Raw genomic sequence first — 18,520 nt, 5'->3', positions numbered from 1 at the left:
CAAAATACTGTCATTTTTTTTTTATGCTTTTAATATGCTTTTCCCTGATTAGTAGTAAAGTTGAAATTATTTCATTTATTTATTGACTTTGCTTATACAAGTCCCCTTGCCTGGCTTTCTGTTGGATTGTCTAGTTTTTCCTTGTTGATTTGTAGGAATTCTTTTTTTTTTTCTTCAATATTTTTTAGTTATAGATGGACACAATACCTTATTTAATTTATTTATTTTTATGTGGTGCTGAGGATTGAACCCAGTGCCTCATACATGCTAAGCCAGCACTCTACCACTGAGTTACATCCCCAGCCCCTGTAGGAGTTCTTTATATTTTTCTGGATAGGAGCCTATCCAATGTTATGCAAGGGCCTTCTTTTAGTATCCTGTTTGCTTTTTCACTCTCTTATTGCCTTTTTATCAATAGAAGTTCTAGAATTCATTGTAGCTAATTTCCCTAATCTTCTCTTCATGAACTTCAAGGACACGAAGGTGTTCTCTTTTATCATTTCTTGAAAGTTTTGAGGCTTTATCTTTTTACCTGTCATATTTAGATCTTAGACAGACTTGTTTTTTGTGTGTGAGATAGGAGTCATCTCATTTTAATGTGGGTTACCAAGTGACCTGGTAGTATTGAACAACTGTTTGCCACTGCTCTTCTACTTTGGTCATAAATCTTTTTTCTTTCTTTTTTTTTTGGTACTGAGGATTGAACTCGGAGGCATTCAACCACTGAGCCACATGTCCTACCCTATTTTGTATTTTATTTAGGGACAGGGTTTCACTATGTTGCTTAGCACCTCGCTAAGTTGCTGAGGCTGGCTTTGAACTCCTGATCCTCCTGCCTCAGCCTCCCGAGCCATTGGGATTATAGGAATGTGCCACCGTGCCCAGCTTGTCATAAATCTTTTGTCCAAGGATTAATTTTTGTATGTGGTAGAAGATTAGAGTTGGTTAAATTTTATTTAATTATTCAAGTCTTTCTGTACCATGTGTTAAAAGACCGTTATTTCAGTGTTGAATTTCTGTGACATTTCAGTAAAGTGTCAACTGATCATATTTGTGGACCCTTTCTTCTGTTTCACTGATTTCTGTCTATTCTTATGTCATTGTCACACTGGTTTTTTTTTGGTAGTAGTCTTGAAATGATAGTTGATTGCTTCCTCCTCTTCTTCCTTTTCAAAGTAATTTTGACTATTCTAGATCATTGTATTTTCATTTAACTTTTAGAATCAGCTCTTTTAATTCTTCACACATGTCCATCCAACTGGGTTTTGATTGAAATTACCTTGACTCTTCGGACTTATTTGGGGAGAGAAATGACATCTTAACAATATTTAGTGTTTTGATCCTTAAACACAGATTTACTCTCCACTTATTTAGAGGTTCTTTAATCTCTTTTAGCAATGTTTTATAGTTTTTCAGTTGAGGTTTTTTACATATTTCCTTAATTTACTAATAAGTATTTCACAATTTTTGAACCCAGTGTAAATGAAGCATTTTAAAATTTTCACTTTTCTATCGTTTATTGCTGTTGGGTTTGTCATTTGTTTTACTATAATTTTATCCTCTCATTTCCCAAATATTGATGGAAATACTGGTATTAGATTAAAGGCCATAGCTACAATTGTATATTGAAAGAAATGTCCAATAAACCAGTTTCTTTGAATGAGGATGGAATAGGGATAATTATAACATGGACATTAAATGTATATAATAGTACCGTGCATTTTATTTTCTGGGTAAATGTTTTATCTACACTTGAGTACATATTTTGTTATCTATCTTGTTTGTCATTGTATTCATATTGTTACTTATACTAAAAATTCTAGAAGTTTCTAAACATTCTTAGATTCATCATGTGGTTTAGTTCAGTATTTTCTCTATTTATTGTGTAGGAGATACTGACAGCACAGCTGGCAGAGAAAAATAGTGACCTTCAAAAGTGGAGAGAAGAACGGGATCAACTGGTTGCAGCTTTAGAAATACAGTTGAAAGCTCTGATCTCCAGTAACATACAGAAAGATAATGAAATTGAACAGTTAAAAAAGATCACATCAGTAGTGTCTGAAATAGTCAGTAGAATCTTGTTCTTTCTTTTTTTTTTTTCCTCTACATGTTTTATTGGTGCATGATAGTTGTATATATTGATGGGGTTTAGAATCTTGTTATTTCTATGCCTTTTTTGAATGTAGAAAAAATTTAAAATTAATTGATTCACTCTCAATTAAATTATTGCAGTAGACCCGAGAAAAATCAGAGTTTGAAAAATCTGGATATTTGTCATGAATTTTGAGTTTTGAGAGTTTATCATTATGATTAATTTGTCAAGGCCTGAGATGTAGCACTTTCTCTAAAGTTTTGTTAATATTCCCATGTAGAATAATTAGAAAATCAATAATTTATGATTTTGTTACTAACTTATCTTTAAATTATGGAAGTATGATTTACCATGAGTACTTGGGCCATCCATGATACAAATTATTTTGAAAGTAAGCACAATAGTGTAGCACATCATGAGTTGTTCAAGCAGTTACTCTTGTATTAATATATTTGGGGCTGGGAATCCTGAAATGAAGAGGATTGCCTTTCATAATGGGGAAAGCAACTAGCAGGCGCTGGCTTCCACTGTGGTAAGAACTCTGATAATTGTTTTGCAGTGCTATGTGCCATTAAGTGGAATCAGGGTACATCTGAAGCTAGTCTTTCTGGAATAAATAATTTGCACTTACTTCTCTAAAGCCTTAAGCAATAAGGGAAAAATGTGTGTGTGTGTTTGAGAGAGAGAGAAAAGAAAGAGATATCAAAAGAAATGATTCTGAGAGAAATACTATCCCTCTAAAAAGTGGTAGTATCGTATAAATGACACAGACTTGAAAGTCAAAAACTGTTAGGTATCACTGCTGTTACTATTGTTCTGGTACCTTTGGGGAACACTATTTAACATTTCTAAACCTTATCTAAAACAGTTTATAACAATGTTATAAACTGATAGAGTTATGAAATTAATTGAGAGCATTATAAAATTTTATCACATTTCCTGATAAAATTTGGACACTAATACATGCTGGTTGCTTTCCCCTCTAGGAATTACAGAGTGTTTTTATTATTTGGCAGTAGTGGATAGATGACATAAAAGGTGTATTTGATTTTTTTAAAAACTTTGATGACTGTGATAAGACCATATACATTGGAACTTACCAAGTTTAAAAATGTTATTTGATATTTCTTTATAGATCACTTAAATAGGGTTTAGGAAGTGAACCTACTTTATGGGAATATAGGATGAGAAGTGTGCTGCAAGAAAAGATGTAGGTATCGCTATGGCCTGAAGACCTTAATTATTATGACTTTAGGTTATCACTTTGACCTTAAGGCCTGAAAGCCATAATGATAGCTAAATCTTTTCTTATTGAGCACTTTCCATTTCATTTTCCCATAATATAGGTTCTATTCCTAAACTCTACCTGAGTGATCACATTCCACAAAAGACTAGTTTTTCAAAATTGTGTTATCAAAAGTAATTGAGGTGTTTAAAATACAGTTTAGTACAGGCCTTGGTCATGTCATTTAACATGTCTAGCTAGGTCTTTGTTTCTTCATATGGAAAGTAGGAATAATGATTCTTGTTATACCTAACTAGAAAGTTGCCATGAAAGTAAAATGAGAGAGTGTACAGGAAACATTTTGGACGGCGAAAGTCATCTTACGAATTTTCCTTAGACTAGATTCACATGAGGCTAAAGTATTGCTGAGCCTCTCCTGAATCTCTGAGGTTGAAAGAGGTGGAAGGAGGGTTAGGTGGTCATTGAAATCTTTAATATTTTTCACTGTTTGGTCCATGCAAATCTTAATTTTATATATATTCCTATTTCTTGGGGGAGATTATTATTTTTTGGCTGGGAATTAAATCCAGGTCCTCCTGCATTCTAAACAAGTGCTCTACCACTGAGCTATATCCCCAATACTTTTTATTTTTTATGAGACAGAGTCTGATCTAGATTAAGTTGCCCAGGCTGATCTAGAACTTAGGATCCTCCAGCCTTGATCTCCCAAGAGAAGCTGGGATTAAAGGCATGTGCCATGTCTTTCAGATTTTGTATTCTTTATGTGAGCAGTTTTATGTATTTTCAGGTTAAAATTACTTCTTTTTCAAAAAAAGTTTTAATTTGTTCTTTTTAGTTATACATGATAGTAGAATGTAATTGACCTATAATACATACATGGAATATAATGACTTATTTAATATTTCCTTATTTTAGGAAAAACAAAGCATGGATATCAAACCCAGACATACTACCTCAGTGGATACTGACAGAGTTGAAACTGAACCTCAGTCAACAAGTTTTGAAATTTCCAGGAATGCAGTAGAGGTGAGTATTCAGTAACACAGTTCTTTGCTTTTTGTTCTCTTTCTCTACCATTAGTCATCTCATAATACTTCCAAGTGTAATGTAATCAATACTTGTAGGTGCCTTGCTTCATAATTACCTACATGTGTGTGGGGCTGTGTGAAGGAAAACTGGAGGCTTCTCTTTTGGTAGATTAAATCTCCAGATGGTGCTAATCTCCTTAAAAACAGATCTCTTAATACACACAAACTCAATGATCAGAAATAGAAAATTCCACAACTGATAAAATAGGGGTCATTATTTGCTCTCATAAGAGGTTCCTTTAGTAAGCATTGTATTAAATAATATGTTTTTGGGAATTGCGTCCACATAATAACTTTGTCACCAGCCATTAATAATGCACATTGACTTTCCTATAATGTGAATTGGTTGAGTCTTCGGCAAATAACTGGATAATACAGATATTCTCAGATTGGACAGGAAATAGATAAAAATTTCTTGTCATTTTGTTTTTGAAGGTAAGATTACTTTTTAAGTTTATTTTTAAACAAATTTATTCAGAGCATTCAGAGTTTGGAAATGTACTAAGCCATGAGGCTACAAACATAATAGGCTAAGTATTGTGATAGAAACATGAAGTGAACGCTGGAAATAACTCTGCAGAAGATGCAGTGTATTTGCCTGGGGGATTGTGGAAGTAGGTTAGAGACCTTAATGGTGAGTAGAGGCTTTCTAAGCAAATGGGAAAAGAAAGGCATTTTATTTTAATCTGGGAAAATAACATGATCCATTCCTTTCCTTGATAGTTCTTGGTAGTTTCAGATAATTAGTATTGATCTTAGGGACTAATACAAATCAAAAAGTTTGTGGAAAAATTTAAATCTGATCCAGAAATAAGGTTTAATTCTTGATTACATGAGCAATCACATGTAACAGAACCTTTCTTTCTCCATATATTTATATGAGTTATCCTAAACCTCCTGGTTCCAATTTCCTATTAATTATTCCCGCAGTTATTATATATTTCATAGTTTTGGGTGAATCATATTGTCATGCTCTTTTATGTACTTTTCCTGCCTTCATGAAATCAGCACGTTCAGCTAGACTGAAAGCCCGAACATGATTCATTTGCATAGCTGGCAGTTGATTCTGGTTCTGAACTTATCGGTGGCCTCTGCCCATGCCCTGAGCTTTTCACAACACAGTGGCTGTATTCTAGGATGAATTTTGAGGAGGGGAAAATGACTTGGAAGTTAGTGATCCAAGAGGATGGTATGGAGGTTAGAATGCTTTTTATCATTGAACTTTAGACAACTGTATGTTATTTCTATCCCATCTTATTTGCCACAGAGAGCATAAGGACAGTCCAGATATAAGAGGAGAATGAGAAATTCCTTTCTCAATGAGAAGAGTAGCAAAGAATTTGTAGCCAGCTTTAAGCCTGTGATTATTGGGTGTTAAATATTCCAAACTCTTCTCTCAGAGATTTTTGACTAAGTAGGTTTGTGGTAAGGTCCTATAATCTTTAATAAGGTCTCTATCTAGGTAATTATCATGATCATACAAGTTTGGAGAATGCTGATTTCTAAGTTTGATTTCTAAGTTTCACCTAATTTTTATTGATTATAGGAATTGAACCCAGGGCCTCATGCATGCTAAGCATGTGTTTTACCACTGAGCTAAACTCCCAAGCTCTCTTCCAATTTTAACATACCATGTGTAAACCTAGTAGAATGTTGATGATAACTCAGTCTTGCTGTCCTTTCTGTGTCCCAGCATAGTTTTTATTTTTCCTAATTTGTTGTCTTTAATAGGCATGAGAGAATTTTGTGGTTGTAAATTCTTATTCTATACAAATTATTTTTTCATTTTTAATTTTATTATAGGATGGATCTGTAGTTCTTGACTCTTGTGAAGTGTCAACAGAAAATGAACAGAGTACTCGATTTCCAAAACCTGAGTTAGAGATTCAGTTTACACCTTTACAGCCAAACAAAATGGAAGTAAAACACCCTGGTTGTACCACATCAGTGACAGTTAAGATTTCCAAGGCCCGGAAGAGGAAGAGTAATGAAATGGAGGAGGTAAATATTTAATCGATGAGTAAATTTAACAGTAAATATTATTATTAAGCTATGTTTTAATATATAGTTAAGCTCTGCTACGCTACCTTTCTGTTTGTATGGAGATCAAAATCATAATTTTAAGGCATATTTTATACCCTTTAAGAATAATACTGTGGCATAATAGTTCTTAGACAAAAGACTGTGAGTATTAAAATACAAAACTTGCTCCTTGTTTCATTTAAACTGTAATAGGTCACAAGATGGTAGATTTTACTGGAGGTCATTTTCCATATACTAATCTCCTTCAAACTTATCACTTTCCATCCAGAGGAAGGAAAAAAAGATAATGAAATTAGAGAAACTAAACGTGCTTGAGTATATAGTCTTTGTCATTTAACTAAAACCTTAGATCTACCTGGTCCTAGGAAGTTTTGGAAGAGAAATTCTTTTTCCATCAACTGGTATTAAAGTTGGGCCTCCATGTAGTGCTAGACTAAACTATTTACTTTTTCTTACTGCAGCTTCTGAATGGTAGGGCTGTTAAACCTTTAATTACATCTTAATCGTGTAGATCTGGTGAGTCACATAAGCTTTCTCATCCTCAGTTTCCTCCATTTTAAAATAATGTATTAATGAATTTAAAATGCTTAGCTTTTGCTCTGTTTGGTAGATATATAAAAAAGGGTAACATTTTCTTTTGAAGTAATTTGTTTTACATTTAAGTAATTATAAACTCTAGCAACATTACTTTTTGCTAGCTTTGTTTACTCCATTAAAGAGTAGTATATTTTCAAGCTGGTGAAAGAGCAGGTAGTATTAGCCATATTACTGAAGCCCTCTGTTAGATAATAAATTTGCCAAGTTTATATTATTAAGTGTAGTCCTGATACACATGTAATACCTTTAGTGTTTGAGTATCATTTTAATCTGTGTTAAGTTGATTTTTCTTGGATGCAGTTTTTTACGCCAAGGGAAAAGGAAAAATATAGTGTAGTATTTGAGGGTTAAAATATAAGTCTGTTCATTTTATTGTTGGTGTATATCTTTACACGAGTTTCAGAAAAGATTTGCAGATTGTATTAGATATATCATGTAGAAACTTAAATTTTTGAACTGATGCTGCTGTAGCTTCACTGATATAGTGTGTATATGTATGTATATATGTTTAATATGTGTATGTAATATGTATATGGGTCTTTGTGAAAAATCATTTATACAATGCAATTTTCTAATCCAGTCAAGACTGCAGAGAGCTTTTTACTCAATACTGTGAATGTGATGGCCTAGCCCTTTAGTCTTTATTTGCCTCCCATGATTTTTTGTCTTTCTCCTTTCATGAAGACAGCTTCTTATGACTCTTATGCCTTCTACTTTGTAACTTGGATTCTAATGCTCAGACATGATTTTTTCTCTGCTTCTCTCTACCTCCCACCCTCCTACTTATATTCTTTGGTACAACTAGGATGTACAACAGTTAAATTCAATTACTAGACCTGTGAAAGGACTTTGTCCTGTGTGGTTATGTGGGGAAACATAGGGGAGGATTCCATGCCTATTTAGTAAAGAAGAAAGATTATAATAGTTTTTAGTTTCCATATTTTACCTGTGTGAAGTTTGTTTGTTTTTGATGTTGACAGATTTCAGTGAGAGGTCTTAAACATAGATGCTTGTATGATTTGGGAATGGGGAAAACTAGGTATAACTTGGCTGTGCTTTATTTAAAAAGTCAGATTAAAATGAAACTTGTTATCTCTTCCAGGTTTATAATTTGGCTTGGGTAATTCATTATTTATGATATATATGAAAAACTCATATCTGCAGTCAGAGTGTGTCAACCTTAGCACATTTGACATTTTGGACTGCATACTTCTTTGTTGTGGGAATGACCTTCAAATTGCAGGGATGTTTAGCAGTATTCTTGACCTCTGCCCACTAGTTGCCATTATCCTCTTCCTCCCTGCAAAGACAACCAAAAATATCTTCATACATAGCAAGTGTCCCCTGGTGGTCAAAACTGACCCCAGATAAGAACCACAGTTTTAAGTGATAATACGGCGTTTTACAGATTTTTTTTTTTTTTTTTTTTTTTTGGGAGTCTAGATAAAATACTGTCAAGAAATTAATCGGTGCTGAAATATATTATTTTTAGGACTTGGTGAAATCTGAAAATAAGAAGAATTCTACACCTAGAACTAATTCTAAGTTCCCTACTTCAGAGCATAGAAATTCTTCGGTCAAAAAGGAACAAAAGGTTTGTCTTTTAATTTGCACAAAATTGACCATTTCCATCATTTGCATTTATAAAATATAAAAGCTGGAGATTAAGATGTCAAGTTCTGATTAGTAATTATCCAGAGATCCAATGTGTCCAATTATAACTCATTTATCTTCCATTTTCTATACATCTAATCAGCTTGGAATATAACCTTTAGCATTTGGCCATTAGCTGGCGGTACTTCAATGCATCACTTCTGACTCAACTCTCAAACTGTCAAACTCATTTTTCTGTTCTCTGGCTCTTTCATTGCTCCTCCAGTATTCTTAATCCTAAGTTTCTTATCCAAGAATTCATAACTTATCACTGGTCTCTAATTTAACTGGCCATAATTGTTTCTTTCTAACATTTCTTATCAACAATAACAAAAATGTTTGTTTATTAGGTTTCCACACATCCATCATCTAAGAAGACATATTCTTTGCGGAGTCATGCACCTGTAATTAGTGTAAACTTGACCACTAAGAAAAAAGAAGGCACACTGCAGAAATTTGGAGACTTTTTGCAACATTCTCCGACAATTCTTCAATCAAAAGGTTTGTAGAAAATTAATTAAATGACCCTTTCTGTTAGATGTGGTGCTTTCTGATATCTTATTGGTAGGTATACTGACTCAGCACCTGTTCTGTTGAGTGAATATTATGCTTAAACAGATAGACACTGTGGGAAGAAACAAAAGGATTATGTGTCTAGGTATTCATTATGTATTGGAAGAGAAAGGGTTATATATAAGTAATTGATCTAGATAGAGCAGGCTGCTTAATATAATAGTGGTCCAAGCAAAGTGGCATGATGGTATTGGAGGGGAGAAAGCTTTGGGAAAATTTTTATGGAGGAAATAGGTATTGAAATGTTGGCAGGATGATACCTCTCAGAGATAATTACTATTAGTATTATTATGTATATCCTTATTGTGTATGTGTGTATGGCCTATACATATGTGAACATTATCCAAAAGTAATTTGCCAAAAACATTTCCTTTAATATTAATTGAATTCACAAAAATCATACACATAATGCTTTTTTCTTTATATTATCATCTGGACATGTTGATACCTATGTATATATTAATATTGTATACTGCACACACACACATACCTATGCACAAATGCACACATGCATATCAAACAGTTTTTATACAGGTAGGACTAGAAATATATAGAGAACATTCTTGCGATTTCAGGTAGCAATCTGTATCTGGCATGTAGAATGTGGAGGGACCATTGGTGGTGAGAAGGGTGTGGGTTTTGTGTGATCACTTGAGTAGCAGCAGTTGGATGAATTAGAGACCAGAAATGAGGAATGTGGGGGAGATAGAGGGGCCAGAAGCAGGGGACAATTGAGTTGAGTCAAATATGTTGTGTGAAAATACATTCTGTGAAGATTTTACTCCAGAGCTTTCTAAATTTTCTTGGTTCAGAGCCCTTAGTGTCTCAGTAATTATTTTCATTGTGCTTCTACACCCCAAGAATAAACTAATGGCCTCATCCATTAGACATAAGGCCAAAAAACCACTGAAAATACAGCTTCTGAAAATCCAGGTTGCACAGATATGTCATCATTGAAAGAAATGTAATGTGATACCATTTTGAAACCATGAACTACCTTAAACTATTAAAGGTTATTGCTTTTCTTGAAGATGAAAAATATTCTAAGATGCTCTTATAATTTGGGATAGCAAATTATTATTTAATGCACAGTTTTGAAATTTGAATCTTTCAGACTTTAAAAAAATACATATTTTCAAAATGTATAGTTTGAACATAGAAAATATCTGGAGGGATAAACAGCAAACTGTTAAAAACATCTAAATTTGAACAGGAGGGACTTTTTATTTTAGAAGATTTTTATGTAAGTTATATTTGCATCATATATTAAAAAGGAATGTTTTCAAGAGAGGGAGGTACCTATAAGGTAATGACCTCCTTACTTGATTGACTCAGTTCTTCAATAGCTTTCCTTCTAATATACCTGGCATGGACATATTTTTAAAAATTATTTCTAGGAATATAAGATATCCCTATTTTAGATTATAACTACAATACATATCTGTTGTGGGAGATCACTTGGAAATATAGAGAAAAAAGAAAAAAAAATCTGCTGCTCTGATAACCTCTACTAATCCATTAATCAGTATCTCTGGTCTCTTAGCTTTTATGTCTAGTCCATCTCCTATCCATTCAGTACATGATAGCCAGAGTGATATTTTCAAAGTGCAAATTGAATTATGTCACTTCTTTGTTTTATGTTACTCCTTTGATTTCCCATTCCTCTGCATGACCTGGTTCCTGACCCTCTCTCCAACTTATCTCCTGTTATTCTGTGGTTAATGACAGGCCATCTTCAATCATATCGACTTCTGACATTTCCTAAAATATGCCAGCTCCTTCTTTTTCCTTGTGATCATTGCATTCTTTGGCATCTTGTGTTTGCTTTTATCTGGTACACATAAGTGTTCTCATTATAACTGCTTTCTCATCCTTTAACTCAGAGCTGCTGCTTTGGGAAGGAAGGAAGATACCTTTCACTAAAGTTCCTCATCACTATCTTCATTCAGCCTTCATTACTCAATCCTATTTTTTTCTGTCTTTGCACTTATTTTGTTAATATCTTTTCCTCTATAGAGTGTAAGCTCCACAAGGACAAAATGTCTAATTCACATCTTCAGCACTTGGTATAGTGGCTTGCACGTAATAGAGTTTGGCTCCAGGCCAAAATCATATGCGTGATTTTTTTTTTTTTTTTTTCCAAGCCCAACCAGTGCAATCACAAAAACCTTGTAGATCTCATGAGAGAAAACGTCCTTTCCTGTACCAGAACTGGTGTACTTTAAATGTATTATAGTCTGGTAAGGGAGTGACTGTCAAGAACTCAGGACCCCTGACCAACCATGCTCTGATATACACCTGCATTCATAGCCTATTGCTAAGTAGAGCCTCTTCCCTGGGGCTTCTTAAGGTGCCTCTCCCAAACAACTTATGGAGGGAGAGGGCATGGCACCTTGAAAAAACTTATGCACTGTGACTCAGTACTTCTTCACTCATATCTCCTCACCCCAAGCTTCAGCCCTGAGGTCGATAAAACTGCAAGACCCTTTTGTTTGGAGCTCTCTAGGCAGTTAGATGACCCCTGCTTCTGTGCTGATCCACCTGACCCTAGGTCATGCTTCCATTTCATGGGGTAGTATAATCTAGAAGGGAATGAGTAGGAGATGGTGCTTTCTCAGGTCTAGCCTCTTGCTTTTATTATTGCAACAAGTGGTTAAAGGCCTGGGTCATTTTGGCTTTTTGTCTTAATGTCTACTTGGATACCCGAAGCTCAGTTCTTTCAAGCTTATCTCAATCCTCTTAAGCTCAGCTTGTCTCCTGACAAATAAACTCTTCATTTAATCTATTTCCTTAAATATTTTATTTATATAGAGATGTACCTATATATAAGTATATATATGGAGAGAGAGAGAGAGAGAGAGAGAGAGAGAGAGAGATTTTCAGGAATTCTCCCACATGGAAATATGTTTTCTAATGAAATCAGTATCGGGCTAGGGTTATAGCTCAGTGGCAGAGCACTTGCCTCACACATGTGAGACACTGAGTTTGATCCTCAGCACCACATAAATAAATAGAATAAAGGTATTGTGTTCATCTGTAATTAAAAATTAAAAAAAAAGAAATCATTTAGAAAACAAAGTCTATGTACAAAGTGGGAAATTTAAAAACATTCCTCTTTTACTTCCTAGAAGAAATCAACTGTGAATAGTTTTGTTTCTATCCTTTATTTGTGTGTGTGTGTGTGTGTGTGTATTTTAAGTTAAGGTTTCACAGTTGCACATTATTTGTACTAAATATTCATTGTGGACATCTTTATGAATAGCTGTTGAACTAAATCCACCACCTTATTTTTTAAAATTTTTATTTGTTCTTTTTAGTTATAAACGACAGTAGAATGTACATGGATGTATCATACATACCTGAATATAACTTCCCATTCTTGTGGTTGTGCATGATGTGGAGTTACACTGGTTATATATATTATATATGAACATGGGGAAACTAAGGTCTGATTCATTCTACATCATTCCCATCTCCCCTCCCTTTCTCCCATTCCACATTCCCCACCTGTCCAATCTGGTTTTGACCATTCATCCCACACCCCCAGCCTATTATGAGTAGGTATCCATATATCAGAGAAAACATTGGACTTTGATTTTTTGGTACTGGCTTATTTCACTTAGCAAAATAACTTCCAGTTCTATCTATTTACTGGCAAATGACATAATCTCATTCTTATTTATGACTGAGTAATAGTCCATTGTGTATATGGACCACATTTTTTTTGAACACTTTTATTTTGCTTTTAGAATATTATTCTTCCATCAAATTTTATATCACTTGTTTAATATGGATTATAATAATTCAGAAGTATGTTTGGGGTAAAGTTTGGTCTAAATTGAAGAGGTTGGTGTTTATAATTTATACCTTTGAGTGGACAACATGAGAAGTTCTCTTTTAGTAAGCCCACATCTTTCATGGAAAGAAACACTGTTCTTCCTGGATACTGAGTCAGTAACGTCTACTGAGCATAATATGTTAAGGAGATGTTGACAGCATATAGGTCAGTACTGGCAATCATCAGATACGTACAACTTTCAATCATTTTATTGCATCTTCACAGATATGCATTCCTCTTGTCTCATCAGCTTCTACACGGTTATGGTACTTAACTGAGAAGGTACATTTTCCAGTGCAAACCACTTCTTCATCTGTCTGCCACTGAGGTGGATGACTGGCCTCTGGAACATAAACATCTTTCTTTCTCCTGAAACTTTGCTATAGTTTGTTCATCTTAATTTTTACAACCTGGATCTGAATCTTGGCTGGGCCCTTTACAAGCTATGTAACTTTGGACAAGTTTCATAACTTCACCAAGCCTCAGTTTCCTCATCTGTCCTAAGTGAGGTATCTGAGGATTGTTGCCCCACCAATAATTCAATCTATGTATACAGATGAAGATCTTGGATTGCAGTAGTGGCTGCACTAGCACTCTTCCTTGGAAGAAGCCACTTAGGTTCCAAATCTGCCACTGCCCCCAACCAATTCCAGTATGGCTGCCTCTACCTTGGCTGCCAGTAGCCACCCTCACATTTTCTCTATCCATTCATTTATTGAAGGACACCTAGGCTGGTTCCATAGTTTAACTATTGTGAATTGAGCTGCTGTAAACATTGATGTGGCTGTATCACTATAATAAGTTGATTTTAAGTCCTTTGGGTATATCCCAAGGAGTGGGATAACTGGGTCAAATAGTGGTTCCATTCCAGGTTTTCTGAGGATTCTCCATACTGCTTTGCAGAGTGGTTGCACCAATTTGCAGTCCTACCAGCAATGTATGAGTGTGCCTTTTCCCCTGCATCCTTGCCAACATTTATTTTTACTTCTATTCTTGATAATTGCCATTCTGACTGGAGTGAGATGAAATCTCAGTGTAATTTTAATTTCCATTTTTCTAATTGCTAGGAATGTTGAACATTTTTTCATATATTTGTGTTCATTTCATTCATATTTCTTTTGTGAAGTGTCTTTTCAGTTCCTTTGCCCATTTATTGATTGGGTTATTTGTTTAATTGGTGTTAAGTTTTTTGTTTTCTTTTTATGTCCTGGAGATTAATGGTCTATCTGAGGTTCAGGTGTTAGATTTACTCCCATTCTGTAGGCTATCTCTTCATGTTCTTAATTGTTTCCTTTGCTGTGAAGAAGCTTTTGAATTTGAATCCATCCCATTTATTGATTCTTGATTTTACTTCTTGTGCTTTAGGAGTCTTATTGAGGAAGTTGGTTCCTAAGCCGACATGATGGAGATTTGGGCCTACATTTTCTTCTAGTAGGTGTAGGGTCTCTGGTCTAATGCCTCAGTCCTTGATCTACTTAGAGTTGTATTTCGTGCAGGGTGAGAGATAGGGGTTAAATTTTAATCTCAATGAAATGGGATTTCCAGTTTTCCCAGCACTATTTGTTGAAGAGGCTATCTTTTTTTCCAATGTATGTGTATGGTGCCTTAGTCTAGTATGAGCTAACTATATGCATGTGGGTTTGTCTGTGTATTCTGTTCCATTCCATTGGTCTTCATGTCTGTTTTGATGCCAATACGATGCTGTGTTTGTTACTATATTTTTGTAGTATAATTTTAGGTCTGTTGTTGTGATGCCTCCTGCTTCACTTTTCTTGCTGAGGATTGGTTTGGCTCTTCTGGGCCTCTTATTTTCCAAATGAATTTCATGATTGCTTTTTTTTTTTTTCCATGCAAACATCATTGGACTTTTAATAGGAATTGCTTTAAATCTGTATAGTGCTTTTGGTAGTTTGGCTAGTTTGACAATATTAATTCTGCCTATCCAAGAATATGGAAGATCTTTCCATCTTCTAAAGTCTTCTTCAATTTCCTTCTTTAGTGCCCTGTAGTTTTCATTGTAGAGGTCTTTCACCTCTTTTGTTAGATTGATTCCCAAATATTTTATTTTCTTTGAGGCTATTGTGAATGGGATAGGTGATTCATCACTGTTGTATAGGGATGCAATTGATTTATGGGTGTTAATTTTAAATCCTGCTACTTTGCTGAATTTATTTATGAATTCTAGAAGTTTTCTGGCCCATTATCTTATTTTTAATGCTACACAGTCTATTTGTATAATCCTCTCTGGTTTAACATAGCATAAACCTTTTCCAAGTCATTGAAAGAAAAAGATACTTGAGTTTTACTGGTGGTACTATAATTTATGGACCTTTCCACTTTGTTGCACATTATTCAGATGTTACTTTATTTATTCTCCCCCGCCTTACTGATGATCATTGTTTCTGAAGCATTTAACATTTTTCTTTATCAGTGTCTCTTCATATCCTTTCATCATTTATATTTTACATTGTTTTTCTTTTTAATTTATATAGCAAAGAAGATAATTGAAACAATGAGCTCTTCAAAGCTCTCAAATGTAGAAGCAAGTAAAGAAAATGTGTCTCAACCAAAAAAAGCCAAACGGAAATTGTACACAAATGAAATTTCATCTCCTATTGATATATCAGGCCAAGTGGTAAGCTAGTATTTCAATTTTCATCAATATAAAACTGTTCATGTTCTTTTTAATTTGGAAGCATTCATTATAATTTGAATTTTTCATTGATTTTAATTTTTATTCTTTAGACCCCAGATCACTTAAAATATTTAACTTTTGATCAGATGTGTTAACCTTATAGTAATTAAATACAAATGCTATATTACTGTATGTAAGTGCCATGCACTTGCATTTGAAACCTCATTCAAGGAATATATTTCATCAATAGAATTATCACTATTTAGCAATTTATTTGCCTCTAACATCTATTTTTCCTTGTTATGTTTATCACCAGAGTTGCACAAATCTGGATCCAAGTGTGCCTGGTAAAAAAAAAAAATTGACATTTAGCCATTTCCTCCCATCTTCTTCTAAGCCTTCCAGGCTTTATTAAGAAGAGATGGTAGTTGTCACCCTGACTCTGTGACTCATTCTCCTCACTCAGAACAGTCTGTGCTATTACAGGGAAGGTTCTAATTTTCTGTCATGCTTACATTTGGTTAGTGGATGAAAGTGAAGGTTGAAAAATAATTAGACTTTTTCTGGACGTGGCCAAGAAGAGTTAGGAGAGACCTTTTTTGCAATAGTAGCTATCAGAGATGAGATTGACATGCAAAAAGCAAGTGGTAAAGAATTAGGGTTAATTAGGACATGCTGTTGAAAGTACTATTCTCTTAGTCACTTTTTACCATCTGTCTTATTAGTACATAATTTCTTTCTTTGGCTGAATATTATTTCTTAGTTGCAGTATTATGTGCTTTTTCCTTTTTAAGTTACATATTTGTTGCTGTAAAAGTTCATTTCATCACATTGATTTGAGGCCTTTATCTCCAGATATGATAATAATTATTTCAAGAGGCATAAAACACAAAGTAGAATTATTGCCAAGGGCTTTTAATCTGAAAACATACATTTATTTATCTAAAATCTTAAAGGTTCCATTAGATTCTAGCATTTGTTTACACAATAATAGTATTGATAACACTGAAACAGTAAGAAGTTATCTTTGAATTCAGTACAGATTGTTGGTGATTTTAATTCTAGAACCAAAGACTTCAGAGTCCTTTACAAAATCTATTTTCTTTTCCATGTGTTTTTATGGAAGATGGGATACCTGTAGCCTAACAGGACAGAAAGACTAGTGTTCCTATTGATGTCAGTAATTAAGTACATAGACATTTATGTTTTTATTTTTGCCTATAATTTTTGAAAAACTGAAATTGTTGATTTCAGATTTTAATGGATCAGAAAGTGAAGGAAAGTGATCACCAGATTCTCAAACGACGACTTCGAACAAGAACAGCCAAATAAATCACTTGGAGAGTGTTTTAATGTAAATTTTATATTCATAATCATTGTAACTTGCATCTTGACTTTCTAAAAATTGCATATATTATGATGTGTTAAATCTCTCTGTATAGAGATTTGTTTTACATATATAGTATAATTTTTAGTTCAATAAATATAATCAGTTTACCTGTGTACTTTTTTAAAATCTACGTATTCTGTATTATCTCAGGCATTAGATACTAGGAAAGCAGCTATTATTTATGTTTATTTTTCTACATGTGATGGCATAAGTCAGGTTTTGGGCTTGCTTACTTGTGTTTTTAGTGTCTTAGGAGTTTGATGTTACTGTGTTGGGATGTACAGCTGATTTTATATATCTGTCTGGATTATAATTAGGAGTTAGGGAATAATCATGTACATGTTTTTTCTTTGCCAAAACGTGTGTACATTATTTTGAAAAGATCTCAAGTGTTTAATTAGAAAAAATATTTTTAATTTAAAAAAATAATCTAATAATGTTGGCTTCCTGATTTTTTCCAGGACACAGAAAATTACAGGTAAAAATTAGAAAGGAGGAAAAGATAGCATCTAGGAGCCAAAATAGTGACAATTAGGGGGGAAAAAAAGAATTTTAGACCTTGACCTTAGAAATAGTCTTTGTTCTGATAGAATACAAGGTAGTGTCTCTATCTTCTTGTATTTGCTAACATTAGCTTTGTGGCATAATATATGGTCTATTTTAGAGAAGGATTCATATGCTGCTGAGAGGAAAGTGTATTCGCTCTTGAAAAGCCAAGACATATGAATTTTACTTTTGCTAGATCATACAGCTAAGGTTTAGTGAACTAATAATTAAAAATACAAAAAAAGGGCACTAAACTCAAGAATTTTTGCCAACTGGCGCTTTTAATCTAAAAACATACATTCATCTAAAATCTTAAAGGTTTCATTACATTTTAGCATTGCTTACATGTTTATAGTAATGATGACACTGAGTAAGGAAAGTTATTTGGTGTTTTGTTTATGTGACACATCATATTTAGGGAAAATTTCCATCAAAATAGTATCTTAAAACTTAACCTCTTAGGCATCAAAATGTTTTCATTATACAATATCAAAAAAATAGGAGGACTCGGAGCAACCACTGGGGCTCCGGGCGGCGGCCCAGAGGAGGGGCTGGGAGGAGAGCTGTTTGGACTCAGAGCGACCACTTCTGAACACCGGGTCCTGCCCGGAGGAGGAGGAGGAGGAGGAGGAGGAGCAGTGCAGTGAGGCGCTTGGACTTGGAGCAACTGCACCACAGCTACAGGCAGTTGCCAGAGGAGGAGCTGCTCGGCAAGCTGTTTGGACTCGGAGTGACCATTCCTGAACACCAGGGCCTGCCCTGAGGAGGAGGAGGAGGAGCATGGCTGCTTGGATTCGGAGTGACTATACCAGAGCTATG

At 34.3% G+C, this 18,520-nt stretch overlaps 1 protein-coding gene across 6 annotated transcripts in view; it reads left to right on the top strand.

The window, feature by feature from the left end:
- Positions 1-17,284, top strand: part of KIF20B (kinesin family member 20B) — a 69,423-nt gene extending 52,139 nt beyond the window's left edge. For 4 of the 6 annotated variants that reach the window (XM_079137483.1, XM_079137479.1, XM_079137481.1 and 1 more), the window contains exons 26-32: positions 1,890-2,066; positions 4,254-4,364; positions 6,230-6,427; positions 8,559-8,660; positions 9,070-9,220; positions 15,623-15,765; positions 17,020-17,284. In XM_079137483.1, coding sequence (XP_078993609.1) covers positions 1,890-2,066; positions 4,254-4,364; positions 6,230-6,427; positions 8,559-8,660; positions 9,070-9,220; positions 15,623-15,765; positions 17,020-17,097 — 960 coding nt within the window. In that variant the 3' untranslated portion in view covers positions 17,098-17,284. The remainder of the gene's footprint in view (positions 1-1,889; positions 2,067-4,253; positions 4,365-6,229; positions 6,428-8,558; positions 8,661-9,069; positions 9,221-15,622; positions 15,766-17,019) is intronic. The other 2 variants (XM_079137484.1, XM_079137482.1) reach the window with 2 other exon arrangements.
- The last annotated feature ends 1,236 nt before the right edge of the window (positions 17,285-18,520 follow it).

The sequence above is a fragment of the Sciurus vulgaris genome (genome assembly GCF_902686455.1).
Source record: "Sciurus vulgaris genome assembly, chromosome: 4".
Taxonomy (NCBI): Eukaryota; Metazoa; Chordata; class Mammalia; order Rodentia; family Sciuridae; genus Sciurus; species Sciurus vulgaris.
This window is presented reverse-complemented; position numbering and strand designations above follow the sequence as displayed.